Below are 23,284 nucleotides of genomic sequence, written 5' to 3'. Positions count from 1 at the left end.
AGAAGAGGGAGTTGTATGACGTGTATAGGAAGCAGGGAGTAAATAAGGTGCTTGAGGAGTATAAGAAGTGCAAGAAAATACTTAAGAAAGAAATCAGGAGGGCTAAAAGAAGACATTAGGTTGCCTTGGCAGTCAAAGTGAAGGATAATCCAAAGAGCTTTTACAGGTATATTAAGAGCAAAAGGATTGTAAGGGATAAAATTGGTCCTCTTGAAGATCAGAGTGGTCGGTGATGTGCAGAACCTAAGGAAATGGGGGAGATCTTAAATAGGTTTTTTGCGTCTGTGTTTACTAAGGAAACTGGCATGAAGTCTATGGAATTAAGGGAAACAAGTAGTGAGATCATGGAAACTGTACAGATCGAAAAGGAGGAGGTCCTTGCTGTCTTGAGGAAAATTAAAGTGGATAAATCCCCGGGACCTGACAGGGTGTTCCCTCGGACCTTGAAGGAGACTAGTGTTGAAATTGCAGGGGCCCTGGCTGAAATATTTAAAATGTCACTGTCTACAGGTGAGGTGCCGGAGGATTGGAGAGTGGCTCATGTTGTTCCCTTGTTTAAAAAAGGATCGAAAAGTAATCCGGGAAATTATAGGCCAGTAAATTTAACGTCGGTAGTAGGTAAGTTATTTGAGGGAGTACTAAGAGACAGAATCTACAAGCATTTGGATAGACTGGGACTTATTAGGGAGGGTCAACATGGCTTTGTGCGTGGTAGGTCATGTTTGACCAATCTATTGGAGTTTTTCGAGGAGGTTACCAGGAAAGTGGATGAAGGGAAGACAGTGGATATTGTCTACATGGACTTCAGTAAGGCCTTTGACAAGGTCCCGCATGGGAGGTTAGTTAGGAAAATTACATGGAGAGGTGGTAAATTGGATTAGACATTGGCTCGATGGAAGAAGCCAGAGAGTGGTGGTAGAGAATTGCTGCTCTGAGTGGAGACCTGTGGCTAGTGGTGTGCCACAGGGATCAGTGCTGGGTCCATTGTTATTTGTCATCTATATCAATGATCTGGATGATAATGTGGTAAATTGGATCAGCAAGTTTGCTGATGATACAAAGATTGGAGGTGTAGTAGACAGTGAGGAAGGTTTTCAGAGCCTGCAGAGGGACTTGGACCAGCTGGAAAAATGGGCTAAAAAATGGCAGATGGAGTTTAATACTGACAAGTGTGAGGTATTGCATGTTGGAAGGACAAACCAACGTAGAACATACAGGGTTAATGGTAAGGCACTGAGGAGTGCAGTGGAACAGAGGGATCTGGGAATACAGATACAAAATTCCCTAAAAGTGGCATCACAGGTAGATAGGGTCGCAAAGAGAGCTTTTGGTACATTGGCCTTTATTAATCAAAGTATTGAGTATAAGAGCTGGAATGTTATGATGAGGTTGTATAAGGCATTGGTGAGGCCGAATCTGGAGTATTGTATTCAGTTTTGGTCACCAAATTACAGGAAGGATATAAATAAGGTTGGAAGAGTGCAGAGAAGGTTTACAAGGATGTTGCCGGGACTTGAGAAGCTCAGTTACAGAGAAAGGTTGAATAGGTTGAATAGGTTTATTCCCTGGAGCGTAGAAGAATGACGGGAGATTTGATAGAGGTATATAAAATTATGATGGGTATAAATAGAGTGAATGCAAGCAGGCTTTTTCCACTGAGGCAAGGGGAGATAAAAACCAGAGGACATGGGTTTAGGGTGAGGGGGGAAAAATTTAAAGGGAACATTAGGGGGGGCTTCTTCACACAGAGAGTGGTGGGAGTATGGAATGAGCTGCCAGACGAGGTGGTAAATGCGGGTTCTTTTTTAACATTTAAGAATAAATTGGACAGATACGTGGATGGGAGGTGTATGGAGGGATATGGTCCGTGTGCAGGTCAGTGGGACTAGGCAGAAAATGGTTCGGCACAGCCAAGAAGGGCCAAAAGGCCTGTTTCTATGCTGTAGTTTCTATGGTTTCTATTGAACCAATCACTTGGCAGCAACTCAATGCATAAAAACATGCAGACATGGTCAAGACATGGTGTTGTTCAGTCCAAGCAACAGATTGGTGAAGCAATGTGATCTAAGTGACTTTGACTGTGGAATGATTGTTGGTGCCAGATGGGGTGGTTTGAGTACTTCAGAAACTAACGATCTCCTGAGATTTTCACACACAACAGAGTGTACAGAGAATGGTATGATAAACCAAAAAAAATCTAGTAAATGGTAGATCTGTGAGCAAAAATGCTTTGTTAATAAGAGAGATCAGAGGAAACTGACCAGACTGGTTCAAGCTGACAGGAAGATGACTGTAACTCCAGTAACCACATATTACAACAATGGTGGGGTGGGGAAATAACCTAGCAGAGGAAAGTCACAGTGATCAGGGCTCTGGCCTTGAGTCTGGCTCTTTGACTCGGAAGTGAATGGGAGGAGAAGAGGCAAGCTGTGGTGATATGGGGTTTGTTAGTTAGGGAAACATAAAGGAGGTTCTGTGCATGAGAATAAGATTCCCAGATGGTATGTTGTTTCCCAGGTGCCAGGGCCCAGGATATCTCGGATCAAGTCTTCTGCATTCTTAAGTAGGAGGGTGAGCAACCAGAGGCTGTGGCCCATGGAGGTACCAGTGACATTGGTAGGGAGAGTGATTAGGTTCTACAAAGTGAGTTCAGAGAGTTAGGTGCTACGTTAAGGGCAGGACTCCAGGATTGTGATCTCAGGATTGCTACCCATGCCACGTGCTAGTGAGGCCAGAAATAGGAAGATCATATAAGTAAACATGTGGCTAAGGAGTTGATTTAGGAGGGAGGGTGTCAGATTTTTGGATCATTGGGCTCCCTTCCAGGGAAGGTGGGATCTGTACAGAAGAAACAGTTTGCACTTGCACTGGAGGGGGACTAATATCCGAGTGGGAGGGTTTACTGGTGTTGCATAGGGGTGGGGTTAAACTAGAGTTGTCGGAGAATGAGATCCAGAGTGCCAGAACAGTTAATGGAGAGGTTGTGGAGACAGATGTTGTTAAAACCTCAGACAAAGTCAGGAATCAAAAGGTTGAGTATGGTGTGCCTAATGTCCTGAGCCGTGTATAGTTCAATGGAAGAAGTATCAGAGGTATGGCAGTTGAGCTCAGGGCATGGATCAACACATGGAATTATGATATTGTAGCCATTAGTGAGACTTGGCTGCAGGAGGGACAGGACTGGAAGCTCAACATTCTGGGGTTCCATTGTTATAGATGTGACAGATATGGAGGGATTGGGGGAGGGGTGTTACAAGTCAGGGAAAATGTCACGGCATTGCTCAGTCAGGAGAGACTGGGGAACTTGTCTAGTGAGTCATTATGAGTGTAACTGAGGAACAAGAAAAGTATGACCATATTGCAGACCACACAGGAGTGCACAGGATTTAGAGGAACAAATTTGTAGAGAGATCGCAGACTATTGTTGTAACAGGTAATTTTAATTTTTCACATATTGACTGGGACTCCCATACTGTGAAAGAACTAGATGAGAAAGAGTTTGTCAAATGTGTTCAGAAAAGTTTCCTTAATTAGTACATGGAATTTCCGAAAGAGAGTGTGCGATATTTGGTCTGCTATTAGAGAGTGAGACAGGGCAGGTAACAAACGTTTGTGTAGGGCAACACTTTGCATCTGATGATCAAAATGTCATTGGTTTCAAAGTAAATATGGAAAAAGATAGGTATGGTCTGCCAGTTGAGATTCTAAATTAATGAAAGGCCAATTGTGATGGCGTCAGTAAGAAGCTGGCTAGTGTGGACTAGGACAGGCTGTTTTCCAGTAAAAGTGTACTTGGTCAGTGGGAGGCCTTCAAAAGTGAAACTTTGAGAGTATAGAGCTTATATGTGCCTGTTGCAATAAAAGGTAAAGATAACAGGTGCCTTGCTTAAGAAAAAAACCTGCATTGCAGGAATGAACAATGAGGTGCTTCTGGAGTATATGAAATGCAAGAGATCACTTAAGAAAGAAATCAGGAGGGCTAAAAGGCATGAGGCTGCCCGAGCAGACAAGGCATGAGATTCTACAGATACGTTAAGAGCAACAGGATTGCAAAGGACAAAATTGATCCTCTGCAGGTTCAGAATGGTAATTCGTGCATGGACCAAATGAGATGGGGGAGAACTTAAATGCATTTTTTGCATCTGTATTTACCCAGGAGATGGACATAGTCTATGGAATTGAGGCTCCTGTGCCCAAAGTCAGATAAGATAGTCAGCAAGGTCATGGACCCTGTACAAGTTACAGAGGCGGAGGTGTTTGCTGCCCAGGGCCTGACAGGGTGTTCACTTGGAGCCTATGGGAGGCAAATGTATAAATTGAAGGGGCCATAGCAGAGCTATTTAAGTCATCCTTAGTGACAGGTGAGGTACTGGAGAATAGCTATTGTTGTTTCACTGTTTAAGAAAGGCTCTAAAAATAAGCCAGGAAAGTACAGTCCAGTTAGCCTGACATCAGTAGTGGGAAAGTTATTGAAAGGTATTCTGAGGTACTAGATATAGTATGAGTATTCGGATAGATATGGACTGATTAAGGATAGTCAACATGAGTTCGTGTATAGTAGGCAGTGTCTAACCAAACTTATGGCAAGCAAGTTTATTTGTATAGCACTTTCCAAACACAAGGCAGTTCAAAGTGCTTTATATAGAACAAGATTTAAAAATCAAACATTAGATTTCAGACAATATTTAAATAAGAGAATAAAATCACACCAAGAATAGATATGATAAATAGAAGTTACATTGCAGGAGATTCTAATTAAAAGCTACAGTGAAAAGAAAAGCTTTAAGCCTCAATTTAAAAGAGCTTAAAGTTGGGGCAGACTTCAGATCCTCAGATATGTAGAGCATAGTAACTAAAAGCTGCTTCACTGTGTTTAGTTTTGACCCTGGGGACGGTAAGCAGACCTGCCCCAGACGACCTGAGAGCTCAAGAAGGTTCATAATGCAGCAACAGATCAGAGATGTATTTTGGCCTGAGACCAGTCAGTGCTTTGTAAACTAATAGTAATATTTTAAGGTCAGTCCTCTGATAGACAGGAAGCCAGTGTAGTGATCTGAGAACGAGAGTGATGTGTTCTTAGTGAGGATTCCAGGAGCAGCGTTCTGAATGAGCTGCAGTTGTCTGAGGGACTTTCCACAGAGAGCTGTGAAAGCACCGTTACAGTAGTCAAGCCTACTAAAAATAAATGCATGGATGAGTTTTCCCAGATCTTGTTGTGACTTAAGCCCTTTAACTCTGGCTCTATTTTTCAGACGGTAGTAGGCTGACTTTGTAATTGTCTTAATGTGGCAGTTAAAATTTAACCCCGAGTCCATCACTACACCAAGGTATCTGGCTTGGTTTATGGTCTGTAACTACAGGGATTGTGAGTGCGCACTGACTTTTAATCATTCTTTCTTGGCACCAAAAACAATTATTTCAGTTTTCTCTTTGTTTACTACTACTACGTTGACTCAGGCCTAGGGTCCGGCATTGGGCACGATGACGGACTCTCCACTTCTCCCTCTCCCTCATCAGTGTGTTCAGTTCATCTACATTAGCCGCGCCACTGTCTTCTAGGAGCGTGTTGACCATAGTCTTGGGAGGGCGCCCAGGGTTCATCCTCCAATGCTTGGGCTCCCATATGATGACTAGGCTGACAAGTAGCTCGGGGTGGTGTAGACAGTGCCCCGCTAGTTGCAGTCTTCTCGCCTCGATTTTAGTGGTGAGCATCGGTAGGTCATCATAAAGCTCGGTGTTTGTCATGTGCTGTTGCCAACTCATGTCAAGAGCCATCCAGAGCATTCATGTACAGCAAACATCTAGAGACTTCTGCATAGTCTTGGTGAGTGTCCACGTCTCGCATCCTTATGTGAGAATGGACTGTATGATTGCTATGAAAATCCTCTTTTTAAGCCCCCTGGTCAGGTTCGACTTCCAGATTTCCTTCATCTCGTTCATAGCCCTCCGCGCCAGCGTCTTCCATATCTTTATGTCCTTCTCCAAACTCATCGTTCTTGACCCAAGGTACTTGAAGTCAAAGACTTTCTTAATGGTATCATTCTTTACGGTCTTGAGAGTACCTTTGTCACAGTTAAACACAATGTATTCTGTCTTTTTAGCGTTTAGATGAAGTCCAACTTTATTGCACTCAATTTCCACTTATGTCAGTAGCTGCTGTGCTTCCTCCATCTGGTCAGAGAGCAGGACTATGTCATTTGCAAAATCAAGATCTGTGAGCGTAACTGGTCTGACCCTTTTGGTTTGTCCTGGTTTTATGGTAAAACCAAGCTTGTCACGATCTTTGGTAGCTTGACGCAGAGCGTAATCAAGGACGATTGTAAAGATGTAGGGTGCCAGAGTGTCTCCTTGCAGCACACCAGCTAGGAGCTCGAACACTGCTGTTTCTCCGTCTGTTGATACAACTTTCGCCATGGTTTTGGTATAGCTGGACTGTTTAACTGGAGGAAATTTTGGCTCATCCAATCACTGATTTATTCAATACAGGTGTTTAGTGATTGTATGGGATCATAGTCACTTGTTGACACTGTTTTAAAAATCTGAGTGTCATCCGTGTGATTAAGGTAGGTATAGAGATTTTCAAGGAAGTTACCAGGAAAGTTGATGAAGACATGGCAGTGGATATTGTCTACGTGCACTCTAGTAAGGCATTTGACACGTTCCAGCATGGGAGTTTGGTTAAGACAGTCCAGTCACTCAGCATTCAAGATGAGGTAGTAAATTGGATTGGACATTGGCTTTGTGAGAGAACCTAGAGAGTGGCAGTATTCAGTTGCCGCCCTGACAGGAGGCCTGTGGCTAGTGGTGTGCCACAGGGATTGGTGATGGGTCTGTTGTTTGTCATCTATATCAATTGTCTGGATGATAATGTGGTAAACTGGATCAGCAAATTTGAAGATGACGGTAAGATTGGGGGTGTAGTGAATAGAGGGGAAGACTATCACGGGTTGCTGTGGGATCTGGAACCAGCTGGAACAATGGGCTGAAAAATAGCAGATGGAATTTAATGCAGACAAGAGCAAAGTTTCGCACAGTGGTAGGACCAACTAGAGTAGGTCTTGCACAGTGAATGGTAGGGCACTGAAGAGTGCAGTAGAACAAAGGGATCTGGGAATAAAGGTGCACAATTCATTGAAAGTTGTGTCACAGGTAGCTAGGATCATAAAGAAAACCTTTGGTACATTGGCCCTTACCTACAGGAAATATGTAAATAAGATGTAAATAATTTACAAGGATGTTGCTGGGACTGAAGGACCTGAAGGAAAGATTGAATAGTTTAGAACTTTATTCCTTGGAACACAGAATATGGAGCGGAGATTTTAGAGGTACACAAAATTATGAGGGGTAAATGCAAGCAGGCTTTTTCCACTGAGGTTGGATGGGACTACAGCTAGAGGTCATGGGTTAAGGATGACAGGTGACATGTATGGTAGGGGTATGGAGGGCTATGTCCCCACTGCAGATCAATGGGAGTAGGAAGTTTAAATTGTTCAGCATGGACTAGATGGGCCAAAGGGCCTGTTTCTGTGCTGTACTTTTCTATGACTCTGTGGTGTGCAGAAGAACCCAACATGTCGAACCTTGAAGTGGCTGGGCTACAGCAGCAAAAAGACCCTGAACATACTGTACTCTCAGAGCCCACTTTAGTCAGTACCCCCTATACCTGATAAATTGTCCAATGAATGTATATTATTGTGAGCATGTCTCTGTTGCACAGACAGTTGCCTATTCATTACTTGGCTTATGATAGAATGTGTGTATGTGTCTATGAATATGTGAGGCATATGTGAGTTGTAGTTGCCCCACTATAGGAAGGATGCTGAGGCTTTGGAGAGGGTGCAGAAGAGGTTTACTAGGATGCTGCCCAGTTCAGAGGGCATGTGTGATCATGAGAGGCTGGATAAAGTTGGGTTGTTTTCTCTGGAGTGTCAAAGACAGGGGAGATCTGACAGAGGTTTACAAGATTATGAGAGGTATAGGGTAGACAGGGGTTATCTATTTCCCAGGGCTGAAATGTCTGACACTGGAGGGTATGCACTGAGGGTGAGAGGGGATGTGAGGGGTGAGGTTTTTACCCAGAGACTGGTGGGTGCCTGGAATGCACTGCCTGGTATGGTGGGAGAGGATATATTGGAGGGATATGGGCATTGTGTAGGTATGAGAGAATAGTGTTCAGGTGTTTTTGATTTGATTTTTAGCTGGTTTGGCACAACATCGTGAGCCTAATTGTCTGTTCCTGTCCTGTACTGTTCTATGTTCTGACTAATGTTCACCAATCTCTCACTTTCTCAGCTCAGACCTGATCAGCACTGGGATGAGAGGGCAGCTGGGAACACAAGTCCGATAGGCTTGCTGCCTGGAGAAATGCAAGATCAATGTTCTGCTTTATTTTAAATGTACAGCATCAGTAATTTTTGACATTCAACCTTCAAATGTACAGTCCAGGTGGTTCTAGAACAGATGGAACTTGATACAACGAGGTTTTTGTCAATGCAGGACAGAGCATTTTCCTCGTTTTCAAAGCATCATATTTTACAACAAAAAACCTATTTCTGTGTTGTTTGAATGCTTAAATCAATCATGAGATTACCACTGATTAGTGGCAATATTGGAACCTACACCCCATGGCCACTTTATTAGGTACACATGTACTTATGTTCATTAATGCAATATCTAACCTGCCAATCATGTGACAGAAACTCAGGAAAGCATGCAGACACGGTCAAGAGATCCATTTGAAGTTCAGATCAAACATAAGAATGACTAACTTTGACTGTGGAATGATTGTTGGTGCCAGATGGGGGAGGTTTCAGTATCTCAGAAACTGCTGATCTCTGGGATTTTCAGTCTAGAGTTTACAGAGAATGGTGCAAAAAACAAAAAATAGACTACATCCAGTGGGTAGCAGTCCTGTGGGTGAAAAAACCTTGTTAATGAGAGGTGCCAGAGGAGATAGCGTAACTATTACTGTGCCCACTGTAAGATCAGAGTTTGATTCCCACTACGGTCTGTAAGTTTGTATATTCTCCCCCATGACCATGTGAGATTTCCTCCCATATTCAAGAGACCGACGGGTTTGTGTTATTCAGTCGTGGGTGTGCTATATTGCTGCCAGAGCTGCCACCAGCACAATCCTTGCTGATTTAATTCGATGCAAACATTTCACTTTAACTTTTGATATACAGAAAGTGAAAGAGAAAAATAATAATCAAAACATTCCAAAGCATACTTAAGTAGATCTGAAATATGATGCATAGATAGCAGGAATCTGAGAAGAGGCCTAACTCTGGGATATTAGGAAATGAGAAAGAGCATAGTTCAGCACAGACACAGAATCTTAGGCTCCGGACCACGATGCCAAATTAATCTATTCACATCTGCCTGCACATGGACTATAGCTGTCCATTCCCTGCCTGTTCATAAGTTTGGCTAAATGCCTCTTCTTCATAGCTATCATAAGACTATAAGATAAAGGAACAGAAGTTGGCCATTCGGCCCATTGAGTCTGCTCCGCCATTTTATCATGAGCTGATCCATTCTCCCATTTAGTCCCACTCCTCCGCCTTCTCACCATAACCTTTGATGCCCTGGCTACTCAGATACCTATCAATCTCTGCCTTAAATACACCCAGTGACTTGGCCTCCACTGCCGCCCGTGGCAACAAATTCCATAGATTCACCACCCTCTGGCTAAAAAAATTTCTTGGCATTTCTGTTCTGAATGGGCGCCCTTCAATCCTTAAGCCATGCCCTCTCGTACTAGACTCCCCCATCATGGGAAACAACTTTGCCACATCCACTCTGTCCATGCCTTTCAACATCTGAAATGTTTCTATGAGGTCCTCCCTCATTCTTCTAAACTCCAAGGAATACAGTCCAAGAGTGGACAAACGTTCCTCATATGTTAACCCTCTCATTCCCAGAATCATTCTAGTGAAACTTCTCTGTAACCTCTCCAACGTCAGCACATCCTTTCTTAAATAAGGAGACCAAAACTGCCCACAGTACTCCAAGTGAGGTCTTACCAGTGCCTTATAGAGCCTCAACATCACATCCCTGCTCCTATACTCTATTCCTCTAGAAATGAATGCCAACATTGCATTTGCCTTCTTCACCACCGACTCAACCTGGAGTTTAACCTTAAGGGTATCCTGCAGGAGGACTCCCAAGTCCAGTTGCATCTCAGAACTTTGAATTCTCTCCCCATTTAAATAGTAGTCTGCCCGTTTATTTCTTCTGCCAAAGTGCATAACCATATACTTTCCAACATTGTATTTCATTTGCCACTTTTTTGCCCATTCTTCCAATCTATCCAAGTCTCTCTGCAGACTCTGTTTCCTCAACACTACCAGCCCCTCCACCTATCTTCATATCATCAGCAAGCTTAGCCACAAAGCCATCAATTCCAGAATCCAAATCGATGTGGATTATTCCATAATCCATATCTGCTTCTACCTCTACCCTGGCAGTGTGTTCAAGGCATCTACCACTCTCTGTGTAAAATAACTTGCCTCACAAATATTTAAACTTTCCTCTTCTCACCTTGAAGCCCGGACCTCCAGTATCTGACTTTTCCATGTTGGGAGAAAGACAATGTCTGCCCCAATTATCTATGCCTCTCAATAATTTTACACATTGAGGTGGCAGGGTGGACATAAATCTCTACCAAAGAAGGAGTAAGGCTCTCTTTCCCTCTGCTAGCCTGCAAATCACCCTTATTTAAAGTGTAGCAGCTGCTTAACCCCCCCACCCACAGATCAGGGCCATGTGAAGCCATGGGAGAAGGTGGTGGATGGCCGTGTGAGCAGCTGATACATATCTGAAGTCCTGGTTATGTGACCAAGGACAATCTCTGAAGGGTATTCATAAAGACTGGGGTCACCCATCTTGTAAAGACACTGCCCAGAAGAGGACAGTGGCAAACTGCTTCTGTAGAAAAAATTGCCAAGAACAATTATGGTCAAATACAAGGATTGCCTTTGTCATATGACATAGCACATAATGATGATGAATTTTACAAATATCTGTCAGGCTACTAGTACCATCTCAAATTAAATTCAAATTCTAACCCTAATTAGCACATTTTTAATGAATAAATGAATGTATTGACATTATTTCTTACATCCTTCATATACACGAGTAAAAATCTTTACATTACATCTGTCTAAATGTGCATTATGCAATCATAGTAATTTATAATAATTTATAATTAATAGGACAGTCTGTAGCATAGAACTACACTCAAATCAGCGTGAGTTAATCAGTCTGATGGTTTGGTGGAAGAAGCTGTCCCAGTGCCTGTTGGTCCTAGCTATTATGCTGCGGTACCATTTCCCGGATGGTAGCAGCTGGAATAGGTTGTGGTTGGGGTGACTCGGGTCCCCAGGAAGTTCAGGATCCAGGTGCCCAAGGCAGGGTCATAGCATTCTGGGAAGAAGGAATGGAGAAGGAACCTTATTTGAACTTACGTATGCCTATCAATGTGTAGATTGGGTACATCAACTTGGACAAAAACCTCACTCCATCAGGACCACATGCTAGCTGGTTTCCAAGAGCTGTCTCACACAAAGAATACACGCATAAGTACCTTGACTTGGAGTCATTATTCACTGCAAAAGACTGCTGAGAAGAAGGAGAGAGTAAGAATAGCAAATTCCACTTGTGGGTTTAAGTAAGTGATGTTAAATGTAGCTGCAACTGGTGAGTTTTGATCTTATGTCATTTGGTCACCATTTCCTGGCTTGGGAGATTTGTTCCAGTACACTAGCCACTAATATAATTCTGACATATTTCCAAATAATTTTGGCATATATTCTGACCTCATCCTTTCCATTATCAGACTATGATAGAAAGCACTTGCTTAACTCTCAGGAATGTTGATTGACCATGTCTGTTGCATTTCCCCTTCTGTCTTTCAGAGCAAAGCCATGTACAAAACTTTCAGGAGATGAACAAGGACTCCTATCTTCCATCAATGGACACACATGCTAATAATTTGGTGGGTCTGCAAATATTATTGGGATTTCACTTAGTTCAAAGTAAATTTATTATCAAAATACATATACATCACCAAATACTACCCTGAGATTCATTTTCTTGTGGGCATTCACAGTAGATACCAAGAAACACAATAGTATCAATGAAAAACTATGCACAACCAAAGATGGACAACCAACCAATGTGTAAAAGATGACAAGTAGTGCAAATACAAAAAGAAAAGCAAAATAATAATAACGATGATAAATAAATAAATAAATAGGTATGGCAGCGTAGTGGTTAGCATGATGCTATTACAGCTCGGGGCATCGCAGTTCAGAGTTCAATTCTGGCGCTGGCTGTAAGGGGTTTGTACGTTCTCCCTGTGAACCACGTGGTTTTCCTGCCTGTGCTCCAGTTTCTTCCCACAGTTCAGCAACATACCAGTTAATGTATGAAAAGTAAATCACGTCTGACAAATTTACTGAAGCTCATTGAGGATGTAACAAGCAGATATCACAACTCTGCAACTACATACAGACAGGCTGGTTGAATGGGTGAATACTTGGCAAATGGAGTTGAGTGTGGGAAAGTGTGAGGTTATGCACTTCAGAAAGACAACTCCAAAAGCAGTGGCGAGGCGTTGAAGGTGGAAGAAGTGCAGAGAGGTTTCAGTGTACTCATGCACAATTTGCAAAAATGAGCAGATAGTTGCACCATATGAATAGGAAGGTAAATGAAACACTGACCTTGATTCCAAGAAGGTTGGAGTTTAGAAATAAAGCAGTGTTGTTGAAATTGCATATAGTGCTAGTGAGGCCACACCTGGAGCTCTGTACATAATTCTAGTCCCCTTATTTATTAAAAGGATATACTGACATTGAAGGTGGTCCAAAAACGACTCATCGGGCCATTTTCTAGGATGAGAGTGACTAAAGAAATTAGATCTACATTTCTTGGAACTTAGAAGAATCTATACAATCCTTAGCATAGATGTTGAGATGAATCCTTTAATGAGAGAATCTCAGACAAGGAAACATGGTTACAAGATTACGGAGCAGTCATTTAAAACTAACATGTAGAGGAACAAATTAAATGCATGAAATTCTCTACCCAAGAAGGTTGTGAAGGCTAAACCACTAGAGATCAAGTTCAATTAATATAGATTGCGTTTGAGCTGTGATATTTAAAAAGTAGAGTGGGATGGTTTTCCTGAAAGGTCATGGAACTGAGAACTTTGGGTAAGTGGTGCAGAAGAGGAGATGGAGCCTGGGACAGTTCAGCCATGATCTACGGAATGGTGCAGCAGGCTTAAAGATCCAAGTAGCTGGCTCCTGTTCCTACTTTCTTATATTCTTATGTTCCAATGAGGGAAGGTTGTAAGCAATGAGTGAAATATATATTGAACTTGGAGCTTTCCAAATAAATTAATACTCTATCTAGAAGTGAATTAAAATTTACATTTAAAGTTGTCTCCTCACTCATAATTTATACACCCAGCTAAAATGGTGAAAGTTAACTTCATGATCAAGTCATAGAACACTACAACACAGAAACAGGCCTTTTGGTCAATCTGGTCTGTGCTTGACTATTATTCTGCTTAGTCCCATTGACCTGTGTCCGGACCATAGACCTCCTATCTACATATATATCTAAATTTCTTTTAAATATTGAAATTAAATCTGCATTTACCCCTCCTGCTGGCAGCTCATTCCACATTCTCACCACCCTTTGAGTAAAGAAGTTTCCTCTCATGCTCCATTAAACATTTCACCTTTCATCTTTAACCCATGACCTTTAGATGATCACCATCAGTGGCCCAGCTCTCCACAAACAAATTCATAACTGCCATGCTGTCCTATCCACAATACTGCATAGATGCTTTATTGCCAGTGAAGTTCTTTGGGATAATTCGAGGTTATGAACACTATTACTTGATTTCAAGTTCATCTTTTGGCACAGAGAAAAATTACTTTATGAAGTGTACCTCACTCAATGGTCCAATGTTTCTTGCCTCAGGAAAGCGATGCAGTGCTGTACGATCAATATGAAAAGAGAGTGCGACCTTGCATTGACCTCATTGACAAGCTGAGAGCATTGGGTTTGGAAAAGGATCTGTCTCTTCCAGCCATCGCAGTAATTGGAGATCAAAGCTCTGGAAAAAGCTCCGTCCTTGAGGCACTCTCTGGGATCGGTCTACCCAGAGGCAGCGGTAAGAAAAGTACCCAAACAATGAACTCAGTCCCTTTGAACAAATTTAGTCTAGGTTTACCAAAGCTATCTACTTAAGGCAGATAAGAATCAGGTTTAATATCACTGTCATATGTCATGAAATTCGTTAACTTTGCAGTAGCAATACAATGCAATATGTGATAATATAGTAAAAAAAATTGATTACAGTGTGTGTGTATATATATTAGTTAAATTAAATAAGTCATGCAAAAACAGAAATAGATAGAAAGGTAATGAGGTAGTGTTCATGGGTTCAATGTTCCTTTGGGAATCGGATGGCAGAGGGGAAGAAGCTGTTCCTGAATCATTGTGTGTGCGCCTTCAGGCTTCTGTACCTCCTTCCCGATGCTGACAATGAGAGGAGAGCTGTCTTCGGTGGTGGGGTCCTCAATGATGGACATCATCTTTTTGACCCCACTCCTTGAAGATGTCTTGGGTACTATGGAGGTCCGTGCCCATGATAGGGCTGACTAATTCTACAACTCTTTGCAGCTAGAGGAAAACAATGGCAACCCACATCGGTAAGAACATTTGCCAAGAACGGTCATGGACACGGATAGACTATAATTGCCTGCACCCTGATAATTGATTACTTGTTTATCTCCATAGATGCTGCCCGGCTTGCATTTTGTGTGTGTTACTCCGGTTTTCTAGCATCTGCAAAAGCTCTTGTGGTAAGGATAGTGAGAAAGCTGGAACTTATCCCTCAGTTATAGACTGGTAGATTCTTGTTGGTAATAATATACTAGAGATGATAAAACAACAGGAATAACCTTGAGTGCTAGTAAGCATTTGAGGGACTGAATAGGTTATGCCTGAAGATTTCTAAAGGGAAATAAGGAAGTCAGTTATTCATTTCATTTTTGGTTAGTATTAATCCTATTTTAGTAACAAAAATGACAGTCAGTAGCAGACCAAAAGTACTCATCCTCTGACACCCACATCCTGCCCCACCCCAACCTCAGTGAATGCCCTTCTCCTTTCTGATTATTGCAAGCCTGACACTGTCATTTCTGTTTATTTGGTAGGTATTGTGACTAGATGTCCTTTGGAACTGAAGCTGAAGCATACCGAGATGCAGAATACATGGACGGCCAAAATCAGTTACAACAACTACAGCAAAGAACTGTCGGGCCCATCTGAAGTGGGCAAAGAAATTCTGAAAGGTCAGTTGAAGTTGTGTAACTGCTGGATCACATCTATGACATGCCTCGTCTATTCCACGTTGTTTGATTATAATCATATACAGTATAATTATAATTATGTACAGTAATTCTGAGTTTTGTAATTAGGGAACCGATACTTCAAGCCCGACTCATGTTCTCATCATTTTTTTCTCTTGATCTCCTTAACTCTTGCCCATGGGCTGTTTGTCCCATTCCCATCAGGGAGAAGGCTACGCAGCATCCACACCAGAGCCACTAGACTCAGAAATATTTACTTTCCCCAAGCCATCAGGCTGATCAACAGCTCCAACGCTAACCCACACCCCATCATCACTAACTCTACTTCAGTTACTCCTTTCCTCAGCCCCTCAGCACCCTTCATTCCCCATGCACAGTGTATAACAGTTACTTGTGCTTTGTGGTTTTTAGGATTGCATTTGTATTTATATTTATTGTGTTATTATGCTCATCACATTTTTTTAATGCTGCATGAGGATGTTGCTGGTTCTAGACAATCTGAATTTTAAGAAAAGATTGAATAAGTGTGGACTTTATTCCTTGGAATGTAGAAGATTGAAAGGAGATTTGATAGAAGTATACTAAATTATGAGGGGTAAATACAAGTGGGATTTTTCCTCGGAGGTTGGGTGGGACTACAATCAGAGATCACGTGTTAAGTGTGAAAGGTGAAAAGTTTAGGGGAACATGAGGGGATATTCTTCACTCAGTGGGTTGTGAGAGTGTGGAACGAGCTGCCAGCACAAATGCTGAATGAAAGCTCAATTTCAAAGTTTGGATAGGTGCCTGGATGGGAGGTGTATGGAGGGCTATGGTGCCAGTGCAGGTTGATGAGAGAAAATGTGTTACAGGGAAATAATTCTTGGAATACAATTGTTTGAGTGCTGGCCTCTTTCTGTCTTATAAAGAGATATGAATAGTACTTAAGTGCTGATCAACTGTTGCAACATCAGAAATTGATCAAGATTCTTTCCATCAGCCTCGCTGGCTGCAGAAGGAAGCAGCAATGTGGTTGCTATCGTTTTCTGCTTGCTGTCATTTTAAAGCTGAAAGTAGATTTATTATCAAAGTACATATATATATCAGGCTTTAGATACTAGAAGACACTAGAATACTACAGCACAGTACAGGCCCTTTGGCCCTCGATCTTGTGCCGACCCATATATTCCTTAAAAAAAAAGTACTAAACCCACACTACCCTATAACCCTCTATTTTTTTCTTTCATCCATGTGCCTGTCCAAGAGGCTCTTAAATACCCCTAATGTTTTAGCCTCCACCACCATCCCTGGCAAGTCATTCCAGGCACCCACAACCCTCTGTGTAACAAAACTTGCCCCTGATGTCTCCCCTAAACCTCACTCCCTTAACTTTGTACATATGCCCTCTGGTGTTTGCTATTCGTGCCCTGGGAAACAGATACTGGCTATCCACCCTATCTATGCCTCTCATAATCTTGTAGACCTCTATCAAGTTCCCTCTCATCCTTCTATGCTCCAAAGAGAAAAGTCCCAGCTCTGCTAACCTTGCCTCATAAGACTTGTTTTCCAATCCAGGCAACATCCTGGTAAATCTCCTCTGCACCCTCTCCATAGCTTCCACATCCTTCCTATAATGAGGTGACCAGAACTGAACACAATACTCTCAGTGCGGTCTCACCAGAGATTTGAAGAGTTGCAACATGACCTCTCTACTCTTGAACTCAATCCCCCTATTAATGAAGCCTAGCATCCCATAGGCCTTCTTAACTATCCTGTCAACCTGTGCAGCAACCTTGAGGGATGTATGGATTTGAACCTCAAGGTCCCTCTGTTCATCCACACTCTTAAGTAATCGACCATTAACCCTGTACTCAGCCTTCTGGTTTGTCCTTCCAAAATGCATCACCTCACACTTATCTGGATTGAACTCCATCTGCCACTTTTCTGCCCAACTCTGCATGCTGTCTATATCCTCTTGTAACCTTCGACAACCTACAGCTCCATCCTCAACTTCTCCAATCTTCGTGTCACCTGCAAACTTACTCACCCCTCCTTCTGCCTCTTCATCCAGGTCATTTATAAAAATCACAAGAGCAGGGGTCCCAGGACAGATCCTTGCGGCACTCCACTAGTCACTAACCTCCAGGTAGAATACTTTCCTTCCACTACTACCCTCTGCTTTCTTCCTGTAAGCCAATTTTTTGTCCAAACAGCCAAGGTTCCACTGATCCAATGCCTCATGACTTTCTGGATGAGTCTCTCGTGGGGGACCTTGTCAAATGCCTTGCTAAAATCCATGTAGACCACACCTACTGCCCTACCTTCATCAATTTCTTCTGTTACCTCTTCAAAAAAATCAATTAGACTCATGAGGCACGACTTTCCCTTCACAAAGCCATGTTGACTATCCTTGAGTAAAATGTACTTCTCCAAATGCTTGTAGATCCTATCCTTAAGAATCCTTTCCAATAGTTTGCAGACCATCGATGTAAGGTCTCTAGTTCCCAGGATTATCCCTATTGCCTTTTTTAAACAAGGGAACTACATTTGCCATTCTCCAATCCTCTGGCACCTCCCCTGCAGCCAAAGAGAATTCAAAGATCATTGCTACTGCTCCAGCAATCTCTTCTCTCACTTCCCACAGCAACCTGGGGTATATCATGTCCGGTCCTGGGGACATCAATCTTGATGTTTTTAAGAAGATCCAACACTTCTTCTTCCTTAATCTCCCCATTGTCCAGCGCACAGGCCTGTTCTATTTCGACCCCACCCTGATCAAGATCCTTTTCTCTTGTGAATGCTGAAGCAAAGTATTCATTTAGGACCTCCCCAACTTCCTCCGCCTCTAGGCACATGTTGCCTTCTTTATCCTTTAGTGGCCCCACCTTCATTCTTGTCATCCTTCTGTTCTTCACATACACATAGAACGCCTTGGGGTTCTCCTTAATCCTACATGCCAAGGCCTTCTCATGCCCCCTTTAAACTCTCCCAAGTCCTTTCTTAAGCTCCTTCCTAGCTACCCTATAATTCTCATGAACCCCTCCTGCTTCCTGCTTCTTATATCTAACATATGCTTCCTTCTTCCTCTTGACAAGTTGCCTCACATGTTTCATCAGCCACGGTTCCCTTTTCCTACCATTTTTTCCTTGTCTCAGTGGGACAAACCTATCCTGAACCCAGCACAAGTGGTCCTTAAACTTCCTCCACATTACTTCTGTGCTTTCACCCTTGAACATCTGTTTCCAATTTACTCTCACTAGTTCCTGCCTCATCCCTTCATAGTTAGCCCTTCTCCAGTTAAGCATTTTCCCATTTTGTCTGTTTGTATCCTTTTCCATAGCTATGCTGAAGCTAAGGGAGTTGTGGTCACTCTCACCAAAATGCTCCCCCACCAAGAGGTCTGCCACCTGACCAGGTTCATCACCCAGAACTAGATCCAGTATGGCCTCTCCTCTCGTCGGCCAGCCCACATACTGTGTTAGGAATCCTCTTGAACACACCTGATAAATTCAGCCCCATCTATCCCCCTTGCAGTCAGGAGGTGCTAGTTAATATGAGGGAAGTTGAAATCACCCATAACTACAACCCTGTATTTCCTGCACCATTCTAAAATCTCAGTATCTCGAGGGCTATTTGGGGGCCTTCAGACTACTCCCAGCACAATGATTGATCCCTTCCTATTTCTGACTTCCACCCACACCGACTCTGCAGCGTCCTCCCTTTTTATAGCCATGATACTATCCCTCACCAGTAATGCTACTCCCGCCACCACCCGCACCCTGTTTTCTACATCCCATCCTATACCTTTTAAAACACCTAAACTCCGGTACCTGCATCAGCCAATCCTGCCCTTCCTTCAGCCAAGTTTCAGTAACTGCCACAACATCGTAGTTCCACGTACTGATCGATGCTCTAAGTTCATCCTCTTTATTCCTAATACTCCTAGCACTGAAATAGACACATTTCAACCCCTCTAACTGGCTACATTTATGTTTTGTCCCTGCCTGTCCTCCCCCACCAACTCAGAACACGTAGCATCATGCCCTTGTCCTTCTGCCCTCATCTCTGCACTCACATTCTGGTTCCCACCCCCCTGCCAAACTAGTTTAAACCCTCCCCAACAGCTCTCGCAAACCTGCCCGCCAGGATATTGGTCCCTTTCCAGTTCAGGTGCAGCCCATCCATTTTGTACGGGTCAGACATTCCCCAGAAGAGGTCCCAATGATCCAGAAATCTGAACCCCTGTCCCCTGCACCAACTCTTCAGCCACCAACTCTTTCAAAAAGGACAGGGAGGGAGGCAAAAGAGGTGGAGGCGTGGCACTGTTGATCAGAGATAGTGTCATGGCTGCAGAAAAGGAGGAAGACATGGAGGGATTGTCTACAGAGTCTCTGTGGGTGGAAGTTAGGAACAGGAAGGGGTCAATAACTCTACTGGGTGTTTTTTATAGACCATCCAATAGTAACAGGGACATCGAGGAACAGATAGGGAGATAGATACTGGAAAAGTGTAATAATAACAGGGTTGTTGTGCTGGGAGATTTTAATTTCCCAAATATTGACTGGCATGTCCCAAGAGTGAGGGGTTTAGATGGGGTAGAGTTTGTTAGGTGTGTTCAGGAAGGTTTCTTGACACAATATGTAGATAAGCCTACAAGAGGAGAGGCTGTACTTGATCTGGTATTGGGAAATTAACCTGGTCCGGTGTCAGATCTCTCAGTGGGAGAGCATTTTGGAGATAGTGATCACAATGCTATCTCCTTTACCACAGCATTGGAGAGGGATAGGAACAGACAAGTTAGGAAAGCATTTAAATGGAGTAAGGAGAAATATGAAGCTATCAGGCAGGAACTTGGAAGCATAAATTGGGAACAGATGATTTCAGGGAAACGTACGGATGAATTGTGGCAAATGTTCAGGGGACATTTGCGTGGAGTTTTGCATTGGTATGTTCCAATAAGACAGGGAAAAGATGGTAGGGTACAGGAACCATGGTGCACAAAGGCTGTTGTAAATCTCATCAAGAAGAAAAGAAGAGCATATGAAAGGTCCAAAAAACTAGGTAATGATAGAGATCTAGAAAATTATAAGGCTAGCAGGAAGGAGCTTAAGAAAGAAATTAGAAGAGCCAGAAGGGTCCATAAGAAGGCCTTGACGGACAGGATTAAGGAAAACCCTAAGACATTATATGTGACGAGCAAGAGGATAAGATGTGAGAGAATAGGACCAATCAAATGTGACAGTGGAAAAGTGTGTATGGAACCAGAGGAGATGGCAGAGGTAGTTAATGAATACTTTGCTTCAGTATTCACCATGGAAAAGGATCTTGGTGATTGTAGTGATAATTTGCAGCGGACTGAAAATCTTCAGCATGTAGGTATTAAGAAAGAGGATGTGCTGGAACTTTTGGAAAGCATCAAGTTGGATAAGTCACCAGGACCGGAAATGATGTACCCCAGGCTACTGTGGGAGGTGAGGGAGGAGATTGCTGAGCCTCTGGCGTTGATCTTTGCATCATCCATGGGGACAGGAGAGGTTCCAGAGGATTGGAGGGTTGCGGATGTTGTTCCATTATTCAAGAAGGGGAGTAGAGATAGCCCAGGAAATTATAGACCAGTGAGTCTTACTTCAGTGGTTAGTAAGTTGATGGAGAAGATCCTGAGAGGCAGGATTTATGAACCTTTGGAAAGGCATAATATGATTAGGAATAGTCAGCATGGCTTTATGAAAGGCAGGTCGTGCCTTACAAGCCTGATTGAATTTTTTGAGGCTGTGACTCAAAGGTAGAGCAGTAGGTGTAGTGTATATGGATTTCAGCAAGGCATTTAACAGAAGGTAAAGAGTGGTTGTAGGCAGGTCATATTCTGTATGGAGGTCGGTGACCAGTGGTATGCCTCAGGGATCTGTTCTGGGCCCCCTACTCCTTGTGATTTTTATAAATGATCTGGATGAGGAAGTGGAAGGATGGGTTACTAACTTTGCTGACGACACAAAGGTTGAGGATGTTGTGGATAGTGTGGAGGGCTGTCAGAGGTTACAGCGGGACATTGATAGGATGTGAAACTGGGCTGAGAAGTGGCAGGTGGAGCTGAACCCCGATAAGTGTGAGGTGGTTCATTTTGGTAGGTCAAATATGATGACAGAATATAGTATTAATGGTAAGACAGTGTGGAGGATCAGAGGGATCTTGGGGTCTGAGTCCATAGGACACTCAAAGCTGCTGCGCAGGTTGACTCTGTGGTTAAGAAAGCATATGGTGCATTGGCCTTCATCAATCATGGGATTGAATTTAGGAGCCGAGAGGTAATGTTGCAGTGATATAGACCCTGGTAAGACCCCACTTGGAGTACCGTGCTCAGTTCTGGTTGCCTCACTCCAGGAAGGATGTGGAAACCACAGAAAGGGTGCAGAGGAGATTTACAAGGATGTTGCCTGTATTGGGGAGCATGTCTTATGAGAATAGGTTGAGTGAACTCGGCCTTTTTTCCTTGGAGCGATGGAGGATGGGAGGTGACCTGATAAAAGTGTACAAGATGATAAGAGGCATTGATCGTGTGGATAATCAGAGGCTTTTTCCCGGGACTGAAATGGCTAGCACAAGAGGGCACAGTTTTAAGGTGCTTGGAAGTAGGTACAGAGGAGATGTCAGGGGTAAGTTTTTATGCAGAGAGTGGTGAGTGCGTGGAATGGGCTGCCAGCGATGTTGTTGGAGGCGGATACGATAGGGTCTTTTAAGAGATCCCTGGACAGGTACATGGAGCTCAAAAAAATAGAGGGCTGTGGGTAACCCTAGGTAATTTTTAAGGTAGGGACATGTTCGGCACAGCTTTGTGGGCTGAAGGGCCTGTATTGTGCTGTAGTTTTCTATGTTGTTTATGTTCTACCTTATACGAATCTGAGACTAATTTTCTTGCAGGCTAATTTTCTTCAATAAATCGATAATCTAATAATAACCATAATTGAATCAGTGAAAGACTTCACCAGCTGGGCATTCAGCCAGTGTGCAGAAGACAACTGCAAAAATAAGCAAGTAATAATGATGAATAAATAAGCAACAAATATTGAGAACATGTGATGAAAAGTCCTTGAAACTGAGTCTGTAGGTTGTGGGATCAGTTCAGTGATGGGGCACACATTGCAAAGCAACAAATTTCATGAGATGTGTCAGTGATTGGAAAGCTGATTCTGATTCTGAGCCTCAGGCATACAAGATGAAAAGAGGTGTTGATAGAGTGGACAGCCAGTGCCTTTTATCCCAGGTAATGGCTAATACAAGAGGACATTATTTTAGGGTGGGTGGGGTGTTTACACAGTGTGATGGGTTCATGGAATGCCCTTCCACGTGTGGTGGTTGAGGCAGATACACCAGGGATATTTAAGAAACTAGTAGGCACATGGGTGAAAGGAAAATGGAGGCCTATGTGGGGGAAGGGTTAGGTTGATCTTGGAGTGGGTTAAAAGATCGGCACAACATTGTGGCCTAAAGGGTCGGTACGGTGCAGAACTGTTCTATGTTCTATGCAATAAAGTAAATGTAAACTGGTAACTGATGGTCAGCATGGACTTATAGAACAGAGAACAGTACAGCACACAAACAGACCATTCCACCCGCGATGTTGTGCCAAACAGTTGAAGTTAATGACACGAATTCCCTTCTGTCGACACTTGGCCCATATTTCAACATTCTCAACATAGTCACTTGCTTATCTAACACCATCTTAAACACCTTTATCTTGTTTGCCTGAACCATCATCCCAGGCACTGCATTCTGGGAACCCTGCACTCTCTGTGTAAAATAAAATACTTGACCGACCCATCTCCTTTCAACTTACCCCCTCTCACCTTAAAAGCCTATCCTCTGGTATGAAACTTTCTGATCCTGAGATAAAGATACTAGTTGTTCATTTTTGCCTC

At 43.0% G+C, this 23,284-nt stretch overlaps 1 protein-coding gene across 3 annotated transcripts in view; it reads left to right on the top strand.

The window, feature by feature from the left end:
* LOC140198861 (interferon-induced GTP-binding protein Mx-like) overlaps positions 1-23,284 on the top strand; it is a 51,416-nt gene that overhangs the window by 5,185 nt on the left and 22,947 nt on the right. For all 3 annotated transcript variants that reach the window (XM_072260024.1, XM_072260023.1, XM_072260025.1), the window contains exons 3-5: positions 11,919-11,998; positions 13,996-14,188; positions 15,237-15,374. In XM_072260024.1, coding sequence (XP_072116125.1) covers positions 11,919-11,998; positions 13,996-14,188; positions 15,237-15,374 — 411 coding nt within the window. The remainder of the gene's footprint in view (positions 1-11,918; positions 11,999-13,995; positions 14,189-15,236; positions 15,375-23,284) is intronic.

This window comes from Mobula birostris, chromosome 6 (genome assembly GCF_030028105.1).
Source record: "Mobula birostris isolate sMobBir1 chromosome 6, sMobBir1.hap1, whole genome shotgun sequence".
Classification (NCBI taxonomy): Eukaryota; Metazoa; Chordata; class Chondrichthyes; order Myliobatiformes; family Myliobatidae; genus Mobula; species Mobula birostris.
This window is presented reverse-complemented; position numbering and strand designations above follow the sequence as displayed.